Below are 16,485 nucleotides of genomic sequence, written 5' to 3' on the forward strand. Positions count from 1 at the left end.
TTAACGTAGGCAGTTGGTTGCAGGTGTTGGCTACTGACACTAATTTTTGGGCACTGGGGCTTACATTTTATCCTCGAACTTTGACGCAAAGTGAAAGAGAGAAAGGGAGAAAAAGGAATACTGAATAAAGGACAAATTGAAATATATATGAAAACAGTTACAAATTGAGAAAGAGGAAAGAGGAATGAAAAAGAATATATAAGTGTGTGAAAAGAGGCGAGATGCGTAGAGTGGTGGAAGAAAGATTCATGAGTTAGAATTAGAACAAGGCAGCCTTGGAATTCAGCAACAATGGCACTTGAAAGCACTGGGTGAGGGCTCCCAAGAAAACATCTGGACCCCTGCACCTATTTTAAGGACAGTCTGTTTCTTGTTCCCACTCTCATGTTATGAAAATGTACATGGTTGACAACACGCAGCCTTTTCTATAATAAATGTTGTATTAAATACTTGTGAGTTTCCTCTGAGTTGAGGCAGAGATTGCTGTACAAAATGATGTCACATTTTATTGAAAAACCTTTCAGTGCCTTTATTCCATGAAAATTGCACAGCAATCCACGCTGCCCAGCAGCACTAAAATCACCTTGGGCAGACGTTTTGTCAAGTCAAATTACAAACCAAATAGCTTCCCATGGAATGCGACCATCATTATCAAGGTCTTAGCCCAGGGACATATGCTATCAGCAGTCCCTCGCTGTTCGTCTGATGGGAGGCACCACCTTGGGAAGAAGTCCATTGTGCCAAAGTTATGGTGGAACACAAAAGAGCTCCTGAGGCTGAAGATACACCACGGGGATGTACATCGTCATTAGGAGATTAGCACTTACAGATCTTGAACATGAAGTGCATAATCCTCTTTGTCACCTTCTTCTTTCATCCAACAGAAAATGTTCTGTTACTGAATGTTAAGTCGTTCCCTCACATTCTGCAACAGTAAGTTTCAGAGCCCCCTGCTGATGCAAGGTTTTCAGGGCGTTAAACTCCAGAGGCATTGCATGCGGGCTGGCATGGGACGTGTATCCGTACTTCAGGCTGTCGTAGTAGTGGTACTTGACAGGTTTTTGATTTTGGTCTCTGGGGAAGGGCCAGAACCCATACAGATGGATTGCGTTGCAGAAGCGTGTTGCCAAGGTGTACATGAGCAGCCCGGTGGTTGGTCTCTTGATGTGAACTTTGTTAGTCAGCCAATACCTGCAGGGGGAATGAGAAAAAGTGTTATTCATTCAGCACGCACAGACACTAAGCATTTCACATGCCTGCCTACTTAACTGAACCATGGTGATGATCAGACTCCGAGAGATTAACAGAATCCCTTTATTTGTAGACTGAAAGGCTGCAGCTTACTTCCCACTGCCCAGTCACTGCATTGTGCATGACAGCATGGGGTGAGGCTAAACTCCATGCCCTGTCTGCTTCGTGGTATTATTTCTGACTCACAGTAAGTCAGGACATAATGTCATATAAATGTCATGGTCGGGAAGGATGGAATCAAAGTAGAAAGAGTTAACAAGAAGCGTGTCTTTGAACCCATGCAGTCAGAGAACAGATTAAGTTGGAATACTCTGACAGCAGTCACCAGAGCATCCTGAAGCGAAGCCCGAGGAGAGTGCAAAGACCCCCTCACTGGTAATTGAGGATGGCGTCTGGAAGCCGAGGGGTGAGGGATCAACTTTAGGCAAATTGCAACTGAATAATCAGTGAAAGGGAAGGCGCCAGGCCTGGAGTCTACATTGTAAGTGATATCTCAATTGGAGCAAACGAGACTCCTGCTGAGTTATTGTTCCTGATCTGTAATTAGGAATAAAGGAAAGATTCCCCGTGATTACATATCGTACTCATTGTCTCACCAGCTCATCCATTTAGCGGAACTGCTAACTGTCGAGGCTCATTACGGAAGTTAATTTAGGATGGCTTGACTATATCTGGCGCTAATATTTGTGTAGTGTTGACTCTGTTAAAGGCGCCATCAAGACACTAATCCATCATGCTACCGCGCCTCCCTGCCAGAGACCTCTTTCGAACAGCAAATAAGAGGGGGGGGGGGGGAGTGAAAGGGGTGTCCCCCGCCTGTTTTACAATTTGGAAAGCTATGCATCCATGGCTTGTGGCTACATTTGGACTCATAAACCTTTGATCAGTTACCGCCACCGAAGTGGAGGAGATATCTCATTAGCAAATGGAAAAGTATCCCTCTGAGGCAGCCATTCACAAGGGGTTGTAAATGGCCTCTTGTTTTACTAATATTGATGAGGCAGAAGCTTTTAAAACCTCTTATTGGTATCTATTGAACTGATTAGTACATCAGGTGATTGCAAAATGAAGATATTTAGGACAGGTGTGTAATTTTTGCATGCTAGTTTGTGAACTGCCTCTAGTACTTAGGGCACTATGCTATATGCCACAGCAAGCGTCCTATTGGTGCCTATCTCAGTTCAGCACGAAATAGGTCTTCAAACCTATTCATGCTGAGAGCCACTCGTGTGAAGCATTCTTAAAGATAAAACAAGATAACATAGGACTTCGAAAAGATTCTGTGAAATGTTAAATATGGAGACCAATTTAAAGGGGTGTAGTTATTTGGCGAAGGAAATGTTAAGAAAACTGATACTTGGTGGTTATTTTCAATTGATTACAATAAAACATTATAGGGAAACCATAAATTTCGAACGCCGTCAGACGAGGCCATCTTAAAGTTAAAATCCTAAAACTCCACTCTGTGTTGCTTTACGTTCTAAAGGTAAAAAGTTGTGTTTATTTTCAGTTTTCCCCTCTATTTGCTTACAGTTGCATATTAAATATTTTAACGATGCTCGGTTGTTGTGTCTTGCAAAGGAGACTTTGCCCACAACTTGATGAAAATACGATTTGTTTTCAGAGGAAACTGTGAAGTTGCTGAAGTAGCTTCAAATGTACTTCATGCTTCAGCTCTGCGCTACTTAGTACTCCCTTCATCCCTCCCTCCCTCCCTCACCTTTCCTCACGCTAGATCTCATCCGAGACCACACGTTGAAGACCCCTGGACCAGGGAAATAGACATGTTCACCCTGCGTGTCAGAATTCTATTGCTTGACTCTTCTGCCCAATCCTTCTATTGTTTATGTATTTATTTATGTACATTTACAATGAGGCCTGGATCTGTCTAGGTATTGTTCCGTTTTGCATAATTTATTGTGTTTGAAGCTGCCTGCTTGTGAGGATTGAAAGTGGTGTAGCGGGTGATTTGCTCTGCATATATCACACATATTTAAAAATGCAGAATTCCCTAACCTACAAGACATGCACATTTTTGGTCCAGCTGTGGTGCACATAGTTTAGATGGCAACCCTCTGATTAGCATGCAAGAGGCGGGCTCAGTTGTTTTCCATCTCTTGGCTTGTGACATGGTGATGATGGCCTGTTGGAGGCAGTAGGCTTTCATTATTATAAATAGAGATGGAAATCCCAAGCCTTTCATCAGATTGACGTGTTGTCGTGGGCTGATTTTGAGCCTTGAAACCCGAGTGCATACACAAGTTTATTTATTTGATCAGAAAGTGTATCGTTTTGGATTATAGTCTCCTGTATAGCCTCTTACTACATACTGTATATATGTGCAATTTAAACACATTTACACAAAAATCAACGTTATAATGTACTGTATAGCCTCTTACATCACACTGTAAATGTGTGCAATGTATACACATTTACACAAAAAGCAACTTTATAATGTACTGTATAGCCTCTTACTACATACTGTATATATGTGCAATTTAAACACATTTACACAAAAATCAACGTTATAATGTACTGTATAGCCTCTTACCACACACTGTAAATTTGTTCAATTTAAACAGAATTAGATAAAAAAAAATAACTTTATAATGTACTGTCCAGTGCGGCCACATTTAAACACGACCGCACCAATAACATCCTGATTTCTTTAGTCTGATCTGAAGTTGACCGCAGATGGAAGCGTTGAATTGTGGTCTATGTACAGTGCCTGATGATTGACACATTGCTGGTACAATACATTGTTCTCAGAAAAGTCGTTCACTGCTCCTCTGAGTTAGGTATGTGCGACCCAGAAACATGCCTTAAGAAGCCTCTGGAGGTGGCTCTGGGGCGGAAAAGTATTCTCGTGTTCAAATAAAATTGTGTGCAAGTTACGCCTAGGAATAAAGAAGGAAGATAAAGAAAAGGAAGGAGATGTTGGTGCGGTAGTACATTACATAAGTAGGTAGAGTAGTGGGAAATAAGTACTGGGAAAGACAGTTCAGCCTTGGATGGAACAGAACTGAAGTGAAGAAAGAGAGAAGGAGGAAGGCGAAAGCAGAAGAGGAGCAGAGGTAATTTACTCTGAAAAGAGGAGGAATCATGTCAAAGGAGCTCTGCAGAAATAGAGATAAAGAACAGGAGGTGAGATGTGACCTGTGAAAGAGATCCGTTGTGGTAAGATGTGCTGGGGAGGAGAAAACTGCAGCTCAGATGTGCATTATGATGATCTATCTATGGGGAATGATGTTATCCAAGTAAGAGTTATGGGGTTGATGTGCCTTGAAAACGTAAGCTGTAGGGGGAGATGGCTCGTGGGAGCCACATCTGCAGTGAGTGATGTGCCCTGCTAGAGAGATCTGCTGGACGTTACATTTGCACTGTTGATATTTACATGGGTGATGTTTGGCCTGGGAGAGACATCATTAAAGTGAGAGGAGGAGTGGAAATATATATGCTAGCAATGGGAGGGACTCTGGAATTGATGGTTGCAGAGATGATGGGCACTGTGAGGGAAGATCTGTAAGGGTCAAAGGTGCACGGACAGATACGCACATTCATAGATTTGTTTTTTACAAATCAGTATGATGCCTTCTGGGACCGTATCAGGTAGTGTTGTTTTGGCTCAGAGCAGAGAGGAGCACCTGTTTTATGCACTAGCACTGTCTAAAGTGCATTGATTTACCCGGATGTTTCTCAGAGTTAGTGTATGATTTTCAGACATACAGACTGGAACCAGAAATAAGTAATACCTGTTATAGTGCGCGCACAACGTGACATTCATTCCTCCCCACATTCTTGTCACCCTTCCATCCCACTGTCCCAAGAACTCTCAGTCTCAGGATATGTTGTTCAAGGGCGTAGCCATTTCTTTATTCACATCAATCAGTGTACTTCACCACAGTTAACTACGATAGTCAACTTATCTTCCTGGTATGTATCAAAGTATTCACAGCTTCACAGTTTATCAACATGTGTCAGGCAGCAAGAACTTTTAGCCATGACATTGCACTTGATCGTCAACTTGGCCGTACACTTTACTTGGCCATATACTTGAACTTGGCCGTACACTTGACCTTGGTATACTCGGCCCACTCAGCGCTCACTGTACTGCGTCCATTGCTCCATTGCACCAGCAGGCCCCAACGGACAACAGCCAGCAGTAGCACAACTTGAAATCCAGGGCACTGCATACCGCACCTGCCCCCGGGGTACCTGAACACAGGCATCCCCCTCCTATCTTCTACTCCAGTCTATCCGTGTTGGGTTAGGGCAGTAGAGTCTGGGACCACCAGCAGGCCAGTCCCCTCCCCGCCTACCTTCTTCACACGTGGAAACTACCCCCTCATGGGGCCCATCCAGTAGCTTAAACACCATTCTTTATTGTTAATTGTCAGCACTCCGCCGCCGCTCCTACTCCCCAAGGCCTTGCCCTTCTGCCTGGTGGGTGGGTGGTCATGAGGCCATGGTAAGGTCCGAGAGGACAAAGAGGCGGAACCCCCCTGGGACACAACCTTAAATACTCCACTCGAAGATTCCCTGCCCCGCCTGATGACGTCCCCTCCGCCCCTCGTTTATCCATCTACTTACTTTCCCTGCCCCTGGAGGAATCTCAGCCACTCGGCGCGACCAACGGCTCTCCTCCCCTAGTTGCGGGGGGGGGGGGGGGCCTGTTCATTTACTTCAGAGTGCGCCGTGAATAACTTTCGAACTTGAAGGAATATTGGGTAAAAGTTACGCCTACAAAAACAGTTGCTATGCTCTGTACTGTCAGCTCAACTGTTCATGATACGGCCCCAGAATTTTGAGAGACCTCTTCTTCAGGGGTAACAGGTGCCACTCTCCCATTCTTGAATCCATGGTGAGCATTTACTACATCAACATGTTAAACTGTGATCTTGTAATTCGTGTGTCCCACCTCTCTCTTTTGGCATCACAGCTTGATAAGTCCCCTACACATACCAAGTGGAAGCTGCATGTCACAAACAAGGAAAAATACTGTTTTGCAGTGTGGGAGCCAACTTCACTGTTACTATATAATACATATTTTAAGATACATTCAACAAAAACACAATTAAAAGGCAAATTGCACCACACAAAAACAGTCAAGCATTGACACATAGTAGTAGGAAGAGACCATGTTTAAAAAGAGTTGTAACAGCAGTCACATAAATGATGAGAAGGAGACAACTGCTTCAACCCCTGTAGCAGAGAATACGTGATTCATTTTCCAACAAGACATCCCACTGATACGCATAAAACAGGTCAGTGGTCTCTGATAACTCAAATATACACTGTGACATTATGCACTTGAATTAAGCAACTCTTTTTGGGTGTGAGATAGGATAGCTTGATTCCAGTGGCATGGAGAGCACGTGACCCACGTCTGAGCATACCTGTCACACTCGGGGTGACAAATGCAAAAAGAACAATATATGGACAGAATGCAGAACAATGTCATGCATTCACCCCAGTACAGCGATCTGGGCCTAAATTCATTGTTTTTATTGCTACCCATGCCATTCCAGTTTGATCCAGCCATATGCAAATTAGGCTTGACCCTGCACCCAATGGGAACAGTCCAGCCGGAACTGCCAGGCCAGGTCCTCCCTGGACTGGATAAACGCATCCTATGCCTGGTTTCAGGGTTTCACCCCTCATGAGCCTGGATAGCTTGATTTGAGTGGCATGGAGAGCACAGGACCCACATCTGGGCATACCAGTCCCACTCGGGGTGACTAATGCAAAAAGAACAATTGATGGACAGAATGCAGAACAATGTCCTACATTCACCCCAGTACAGAGATCTGGACCTAACTCCATCCTTTTTTTGCTCCCCAAGCCATTCCAGTTTGAACCCAGCAATATGCAAACCAGCCTTGACCCTGCATCCAACAATGGGAACAGTCCAGACCAAACTGCCAGGCCAGGTACTGGGCAGGATGGGAGGGAGGAGATGACACTTACACCTGAATAGGCAGTACCCTGTCCCCACACAAAGGGTTGAATATTCCCTGTTGTGTGTCTTGAGCCCAGGCTGGAAAGAAAGGACCTCAGTGCAATTTTTTTAAGTCAACCCCAATTCTCATGCACAACTGTGTATACGTATGGGGTCTCTGACACCACAAATCAGACACTTCGGGACCTGTATAGAACCTCTATCAGAGAGACTGCTGTGCTGCTACAAGGACTGTAACGCTTGTTGGCTTGCCTCCTGTTTTCTGAGACTCAGGAATATCACTGTTGTGACTCAGATCAAGGTACTTTGTTCAGTGTGCCTGTATGGGTCCTATATCTGGCCTGCACTCAATTGCAGTCGGCCTGCACATTTGACTTTGCCCCAACTAGAAAACTCCAATAGGCACTTATTGCTTTTAAGAGCTAAGAACAATTTTATTCTTTGAAAATGAATATATCAACTTTTACTTATTGGATTTTTGTCGTTTAAGTCTTCATTTATTTATAAAATGATTGTCTATTTTTCTAACCTTGTGTGGAATCTTTTAGTGGTGTTTTCATTGTGTTACTTGTGTTGTGGTGCACAAATACTTTACACATTGCCTCTTACGTTTAGCCTGTGATGCTCTGTGCCAAGCGACCTAAGGGTGAGCACAAGTTAACTTCTAGTGTGTATCTTGCTTACCCTGACTAGGGTTGTGGTCTCTATTTGGACAGAGTGCATACCTCTGTCAATTTTGAACACCCTATATCAGCATCTTGTATCAAGAGTGCAGAGATTTACCAATAGATTGCTATACTATTACCAATGTTATTTGGATCCCTGTTTGACAAGTACAAATATATAATGAAAGAGATAATGTAAACATCTCTAGCAGTATTACAAGAGTGGGGTATGGGGTTAGAAGTTGCATGCAGAAAGTTCATATTTTCGTAAGTTCTTAGGTACTTCATTCCCAACTTCATGTCTCTAATCTGAATCGACATAATACTGTTTCTTAAATATACCGCAGTTCCTTTTTGCTGCTGTAAGATGCCTTGCTGTAAAGATGCCTTGCAATTTTAAAGAAATCCAACGTAGCTGCTTTATCCTCAATAGATTGTGCTATGGGGTAGCATACCACCTGTTTACCACCCCCTTTGAAGGGTAACTATGTTCATTACACAATCCATGTAATTGTCCATGCTTTTGTGTTTTGCCTGGTGAAGTTGATTAGATTCTACAAACGTTGCTGAACCTTTGAAATTCCATTGTCTGAGCCGTATCATATTTCAATGATCTCCTGTTTTCTGAACACAGACTGCAAGTTAGAAAGAGGCTAATATTTTTGGGCCAGGATTACTTTTTCAGCTTTAGATTGTGATGCAGAGCGAAAGACAGGAAGCAAAGGGAACGAGAATGAGGATGAGAGAGTTCGGAAAATACTGCTAATGGAATGAAAAAAAACCCTGCAAGGGTGAGATAATGAGACATTTAGTATAGTGTGGTTGGAGAAAAGAGGCACATGGTGGAATTTAGAATATTTAGGGGCCTTATCCAAAGCATATAACATATTTGTAATGCACACATTCACTTCTTGAGGCATCTTACACTGAATAACAGATGCATATTGTTACTCAACTTTAATCATTTTAGTGACTTCAGAAGGTTGAAAGGCTAAGAGGACCTGCTAAAATTGGAGCCTGTGACCATGATGTAAAACACATGTTGTTGGAGTTGATGCTGTAGTCCACCTCACCTCAAGAAACATAGCTAAAATCATATGTAAGATACTTTTTCTGCATGAAGCTTCTCTTAATATAATGATTCAAAGCTGTCATCTTTCACACTCTTCATATCATGCTATTTTTTTTGGGCGCAAGCTGATATTAATGAAATAACAATGTCCCCTGCATCTGCCTCGTCACCAAGACAGCTAAATAGCTGCATTTTTAAATGTCAACAAATCAGTCAATAAGAGTGAATTATCAATATGCTCACAATTCATCAAATTTAATCAATTTCTCCCAACCACCAGTAAAAATAGGGTAGAATCTGGGTGCTTAGAGAAGCAACCTATAAATCACCTTTATGGTACACCTTGGACAGCCCCAAGGTCAGGGTGCAGTGCATTTAAAAATTTGGACATGTACTTTTAAGTTTTACAAGTGCTGGTAGTGAAAAACTCTTACATTTGTTTTTCACCACTGCAAGGCCCATCCCTCCCGTAGGCTAACATTGGAGTTGCCTTATTACATTTTATAAGTGTAATTTCTAAATGGGTAGAGATGACCAATTCCTGTTTGGTGTCTCTGGAATGCTAATTTAAATTGCTAACTTATGGTGAAGTCCGATTTTAAATTGAAATTCTGAAAATGCCACTATAGAAAGTTGGCATTTTCTTAATCAATCAATGCTTCAGACTTTTTTTAGATTGATTATTTACAGTCCGTTCGACCCTGGTAGCACCCACAAAATAGACATAACCTTTATGAAGACATCATAGGATCACGTCGAAGAATCTCCGTACAACAGTGTCAAGAAGGAAATACGATTGAAAATGATTTGTTACATCATACCATGTTGCAAAATTATTAATTAAAGAGTGTGTTGCATCTATTTAGTTATGTTTCGTTAGGTCTCAGTTCATGTTTTTTAAGTTTACGGGGGCGGGATTAGAGCCACGTCACAGAGGGCACACAGCTGGTTAAGGTAACATTTGGTTTAAAAACTGGGAGGTGCGCTGAGGCGGGATTTGAGTAAGGGCATTTGAGCTCGATGGCTATACATGTCGTTAACAACTACACGGAGATAGCAGGTACAAACTGGGGTGTTGGGGTTTAAGTGAGACAGGCCGAATAAATAATGGGCTAAACAATGGTGGGATTATAAATTTGATTACGAGGGACATGAAGATCAGCTCATATATAAGGAGGTTGCACATGGGCAACATACAACGAGGATTTATTAGAGGGAATGAGGATTTGAGCTATACGGCAATGAATGGAAGTTATGATTCTGTTTCACATTATAGAATGTTTAAGAGTGATTTTGAAGAAAATATGGGATGTAGATTTTAAGATGGGCATGATTTTTTTACGTTGATTAGGACAGATTTAAAAGGTGGTGGGGTATGCGTAAAAAGTAGCGGTGACTCTTTATGTTTATCACTTGTTTTTATAGCAATATGTATGGGGCTGATGATTATTTATTTAATTGTTTCTAGATACCCCTGAGGAAGGTTTATATTAAAATCGAAATGCATTGGGTGAAATCAAAGTGTACTGAATGGAATGGAGTTTATTTACATGCCAATGAATAGGCCTGTATGGGCAATTCTTGAGCAATGTGAATGCGGAAAATTTCTGGACTTCATTTCTTCGATGTGATGGATTAAAATGGTTGTAAATAAGAGAATAACATTTGGATAAACTGTGACAATACTAAGGAGTACAAGTGATTATGTTTCTCAAAAGTGCATATAGCTGTGCAACTCTTCTGTGGCACAGGACATGCGTGCCACAATTCAGTGATTCTCTTAACTCAGCCATTTGGTGCCTACAGTCTGTCTCTGGTCACATGGCAGGATGCAGTTGGCAGTTGTGCTTTGTGTTTTCCTTCTAGACAGCTAATTGGAGCTTAGGTGTGACTAGATGGGCGATGACTTGCAGGATGGGAGGGAGGAGCTGTGCCCAGCCACACTAACACCTGAATAGACTGTGCCAGTCTCCACATACAGTTAGTCTAGAGCTATGGCAGGGAAAGCAGGACATCTGTGCACTTGAAAGCATGCCTCCCAAAGCTTCTCCCCACTTCAAAGGCACAACATTTGTATAAGAGAAAGATCTCAGACATCACCACTTCAGTACACTTCTAGACCAGTGAATACTCGGCCAGGAAGGACTGCCATGCTACTATAAGGACTGCCACTCTGTCCAACTGCTGCTCTGAAGAAACTGCTGCCCTGCTCTACTGACCTTCTGCCTGCTGCCCTCCAGCCTGGGTGAGAAGAAGTGGACCTGCATCACTTGAACCCAGAGTGACTCCAAGGGCTAGTTTGCTGGCCTCCTGAACGGAAGCCTCAGGGATAGAGCAGGCTTTCAACAAGTTTGTATATGCAGCTATACACTGTGAGTCTACTCTGCCAAGTAGTGCCACACCAGTCCTGGACCCTTGGAATTGGGCTTACAGTGCTTTTCCAGCCTCTGTGGTACCAGCCGAACCAATGTATCTCCTCTGCTACCCGGTACAACCCAAAGCAAAACTGAAATATATCCACTGCTGCGTGTATTGGACTTGTTGCAAAAGTCTCATATTATCTGCAAAGCTGCATCGCCTTTGGCACCACCACTGCACGATGCAGTGATCAATGCAAGCTTTTTGTACGTAGATACCAACAGATTGTGCACCCACTGAAAAAATGTTGTCTTAAGTCAAGTACAGTTTCCTTCCCAACAATGGCAGCTCTATTTAGCACAAAGCTAAGGTAGGTAGGAAATTGGTACAGATCACTACGGACCCAAGGAGAGTGCCGCCTGGTGAGGAGTTTTTTTAAATAAGATCACCATGGCAACTCAATGCTTTTTTTCTGAGGTCCAGTGGCAGGCGATCTTGCAATTAGCGAATAAGGCCTCAAGAGCCGCAGATTTTAGGAGAATGCCTTTTTTATAATGCTGGATGGCATACTACACACCTAAGGCCCTCCATAGAAGGTATCCAGAATCACAGGAACACTGCTTTTGCTGTCAGCAGCTGGGGTGGGGGGGGGGAGCAACTGGGAACATACTTTTGTTTACCTGCCCAATGGTTGTACAGTTCTGGGAAAAAAGTATTTGTCTCTAGGAATGCAGGGAAGGATTGAGCCTGAGGCTAGGGTGGCACTTTTGGTCTTTTTAAGGCATAGGCAGAATTTGCCATTGGCTGAAGGGGCGGACGCATTTATGGTGATTGCCTCTTTAGTTGCTGGATCCTTGATCTTGCAGAATTGGATGACAACTAGAGTACCAACGTATCAAGAGTGGCATAATAAGATGAACCAAAAAAAAGTTTGAGGAGGCCTTCGCAAAAAGGGTTGGGGATATCAAAATATTCATTGGTTCATGGCAGTTCATGGATGGAATAGAAAACGCGACAGTGTACGATTCTGTACATAATACCGGGGGAATTGGGTGCCTTCCAGGCAGTATCTGGAATTAAGAAATTGTAGGTAAATTATTAAGGCATGGTTGCACTGGTAGATCTAGTTATACCATCCTTTAATAAGGTCAGTCTTGGAATTAGTAGTATATATATTGCAGGTGTGTTACCCACTTTATAGTAGTTTTCCATGAACGGTTAGAAACTGGAATCTGGAATGATGTACTTTATATAGCTACTGAAAAATATATATATTGTCTACGTCAATATTAAAATATGCATATGTTAGGCACGTTACTTAAAGTATTGAATAACATGGTTTACACGAATATCAGAATATGCGTAATGTTATGCACGTCTGAACTGAAATCTTTTAATGTAGTTCCTGTATGATTCACTTTATGTATGTCTAGAACAATATTGTTTATTAATGTCCATAGGAAACGACATTAGATCATAATGTTCCAATCAAGTATGTATATTTTTGTTGAAATAATGGGTAATTACTTGTTGCATTATTAACTACCCAATATATCTGCTTAATAACAAAAAAAACATGTAACCCACTCGGCAAAGAACCAGTGGCTCCCCTAAGGCACAAGCAACAAAGACCCCTGCCTCCCTGACTAGGATGTCTAAATATGGCACGTTGCCCTTTGTTAGAGGAGTGGAGACCACAGCCTCCTTTGGACTGGGTCTGAATGAGCCTTTAGTACAATTAATTTGGATATTAGTAAGTCTTGCTGTTTTTAATGCTCAGAAAGGATAAATGCACAGTATAGAGTGCTAACTATGAAACAAGATATTATTCTTAATATATGTGGGAGGGTCCTGCAAAGTCATTTAAAGCTATACATTTGTTGGTCTAATAGTTAGATGTGCTTGTCTTTTAAGGACTTGTGTTTAAGGATCCAAGTAGAAGACAAACCAGTCTATTTGTACAGCTGTTATGGTTGTCACATCTTGTTTAACAGACGGTGGATCTTGTGGTTTCTGGAAAGTGTTCAGCTAAATAAAGATGCAAAAAGAGCATTAGGAGCAGCCGGATTTCTGCTAGCATCCTGCAAGCGCCGGCCCTGCTCTTTCTGTCCGTGATGATATACTTCGAGCCGGAAATCATCTTCGCCTGCTTGGCTCACTGAATATTATGCAGGTTTAAATGACATTCAGCTTGATTGATAACATTGTTATCGTCTTTAAGAGTGGATGATTTATTCATGTAGTTCACTGTCCTCCGTGGATAGTAGATCATATTTGCAACATATTTCTATTTTTAGTCATAAATCTTTAATCCCTACTTGATTAAAAATATGAAGGAACAAATCCAGCTGGCAAGCGATGCAAATTCTGTGATCCAGGTACAGCCGACATTTGCATTTCAAACTGTGACTGTCACTGTTATGAGCAGCGCAGTGTCCCTAAACGCAACATCGTGTGAGAAAAGGCTACATTTATAGGAATAGCCGCGTTCCCCATTTAATAGCGTTGTTTCACCATCAATTCTGGTTAAGGTCGATCCGAGTGTGCTGGATTTTCCACCAGTCAGTCAGTTGATCACAGTCAGAGGAACGGAGGAACTGACATTACATGCCCCTTGACCTCTCATGACGTCATAAACGTCACATCACTTGACCCTGGTGGCGACTCACTATATATATTTTTTGACAATCAGGTTGAAATCGCTGCAGCATTGAAATGGCAAGGCAGCCCACGGAGACTGAAAACACGCTGCAACACAGACGCCCAACTCTAAGCCCAGCCTGATTCTCAATGCCCTCTTCAGAGACCTGAAGACCTAGCAGCCAGAGTATAGGATATTTAAGGCTCTTGGCCACATTGAATATTTCTAGAACAATAGGATTATCATAATCAAGTCTCCAATAAAATCACCAGGGGGTGTTGTAGGCCGGAATCTGCCGACCAACTTCCGAGTTGAAAATGTGCCTCAAACATTAGGCAGAATAACGTTGTACGAAGAACTATTACATTGGGGGAAAGTAAACATCAGTTGTTCACGGCACTGAGGTGTTAAACATGATGTTTGAGGTGAGTAATAGGACGTTTCAGTGCCCTGCATCGTTTTGTAACATTTTAGTGGGAATACCAGCATTTCTTGGTTGAACGGAATGCATTTTATTACGTTATTTGGTTGCTCTTTGTCTACGGCAATACATTACTTCCTGCCTGATAATGCAGGGACTTCTCTGGACCACTTTGGTCTCATTACCACGATACAAATTTGAAAAGAGACAAAGAGGTGGTTTCTGAATAACAAAACAATAATATTAAATCGAAAGGCATAAATAAAAGTAATATTATAATCAATGGGAAACTAAATGTATTCAGAAGTGAAAGCTTTTCTGCGCCCGACCACCCGTAGGAATGTGGCAGGCATCTGACCCCTTGTAAAAGTCAGCTGTAACAAGGCGGCACAGCCAAGGGCAGGCCCATCTGCACCCTTCTGTGCCTGAACAACACCAGGCACAGGCACTGACATTTAAGTTGCCTCTAAAACCATAGTCGTGTCTGATTGGACACCACAATGTAAGACATACTAAGTGCTAAATTTGAGCCAGTGTTTGCTGGTTGGGGCCAATGCCAAGGCTTTTTGGGACCAGCACATACTCTTCAGCATTAGGAATTTACAGAGAGCAAGAGAATGAACAACACACAAAGTGGGAAGACGGAGAAACAGAAAGACAGGAAAACAGTTACAAAGGATGTGTCTGTCAGTGAGTTAAAGAGGCATGAGGCGGATTTAGGACTATGAAGCCTTGGTATGAGTGTGCCAATGTTCAACTGCGCTGACGGTGATCTTCTGAGTGGAGCTTTGGTCACTGGCACTCATTCTTTTACAAATTAAGCACTGGATACTTAATATGCAGTTGGGTGTCTGTGTTTTAATTATTTACCCCCCACTACAGAATCTTAGAATATTCTATTTAGGATTAAAATGAAAACATCTCACACGATTTCACTGCAAAAAGTAACGTAACGTTTGTGGCCTTCATCATATGGGAATAATGCCTCTGATAAATTTGCATTATGCCAGTGTAATTACTGTAATTGTGGTAATTTCCTGTTATTCTTGCTATACTAGCTTCCTGAAATTATGCTATTTCACCATATTTTTTAATTATGTGCTGTTTGTATTAAAAAGTTATTATGAATATGCTGTTCATAGTAAAAAGATATTACGAACACACAGGAAGAACGCCAATAACACAGTGCGAGTGGTTGCTGTTTGCAGTGCTTTTATTTTTTTTCACTATTTTTAGAGCAAAATGTATCCTTGAATCCAAAGTGCACACAAGGACCAATTTAACGCTCAATACAGCACCAAATGCCAGTTTTGCATTTCAAAGTAGTTATCCGTATTGTCAAATAATTTTACTGAAATTTCATGTAATTTCACAAAACAAATCATGCAAATTTCTCACACCTCTAATGGGGATATGATGACAGAAGCTGCATTATGTAATATGAAACCCAACACACAAATCTGATTGCTGATCTCATTGGGCAATACTATCTCCATACGTTCACAGATACCTGGGTATTAATGATTGTTCCCTCATTCGAGATGAGTAAGCACTTGAGAGCAAATTGTGCACATGCATATTAAATGTGCATCATTGATTTAATGTCTCAAGTTAGCATTTACTTAAAGTCCTGTATTTCATTTCATAATGAATTGTGCTCATAGGTTCTGTTGACTTGGTTTTCTTGCAGGTGTACTCGTGCACTGCTAGTTTAGAATAGATACATTTCTTGTAACAGCTATAGGTACATGTCTGAGAAAGGAATTTGACTACGAGCAGATGAGAAAACTGTTGTTGAATGAAAAGACTATTATACTCTAGCCTGAGTGTGTGACCAAGACGGTGTTCCCATGTCCAGAGTGGGAGTTTTAGCAACTGTTGCAATGTGAGACATGTGAATCCGCAAAGAGATTGAAACAAATACAATGAATGGACTTCTATTGAGGATGCAACCAAAGGGGTGTATCCCTACGAACTTGTGGATTGTAACTTATCAACTACCCCATTGAGCTTGACCAGAGCTTCTTCAGACTTGACCCTGAATCCTGCATATAACTTTGGACTCTTTGCTGAGCCCATTTTGCAGACCAACTGCAGAATCTTCCTTGGACTCCTACC

At 42.0% G+C, this 16,485-nt stretch overlaps 1 protein-coding gene across 1 annotated transcript in view; it reads right to left on the minus strand.

Annotated features, from left to right (window-relative positions):
• Positions 1 to 488: 488 nt before the first annotated feature.
• ST8SIA2 (ST8 alpha-N-acetyl-neuraminide alpha-2,8-sialyltransferase 2) overlaps positions 489 to 16,485 on the minus strand; it is a 389,812-nt gene continuing 373,815 nt past the window's right edge. Inside the window, exon 6 of the mRNA XM_086958094.1 lies at positions 489 to 1,191. Coding sequence (XP_086814220.1) covers positions 906 to 1,191 — 286 coding nt within the window. The 3' untranslated portion in view covers positions 489 to 905. The remainder of the gene's footprint in view (positions 1,192 to 16,485) is intronic.

The sequence above is a fragment of the Lissotriton vulgaris genome, chromosome 2_1, assembly GCF_964263255.1.
Source record: "Lissotriton vulgaris chromosome 2_1, aLisVul1.2, whole genome shotgun sequence".
In the NCBI taxonomy this organism is placed as follows: domain Eukaryota; kingdom Metazoa; phylum Chordata; class Amphibia; order Caudata; family Salamandridae; genus Lissotriton; species Lissotriton vulgaris.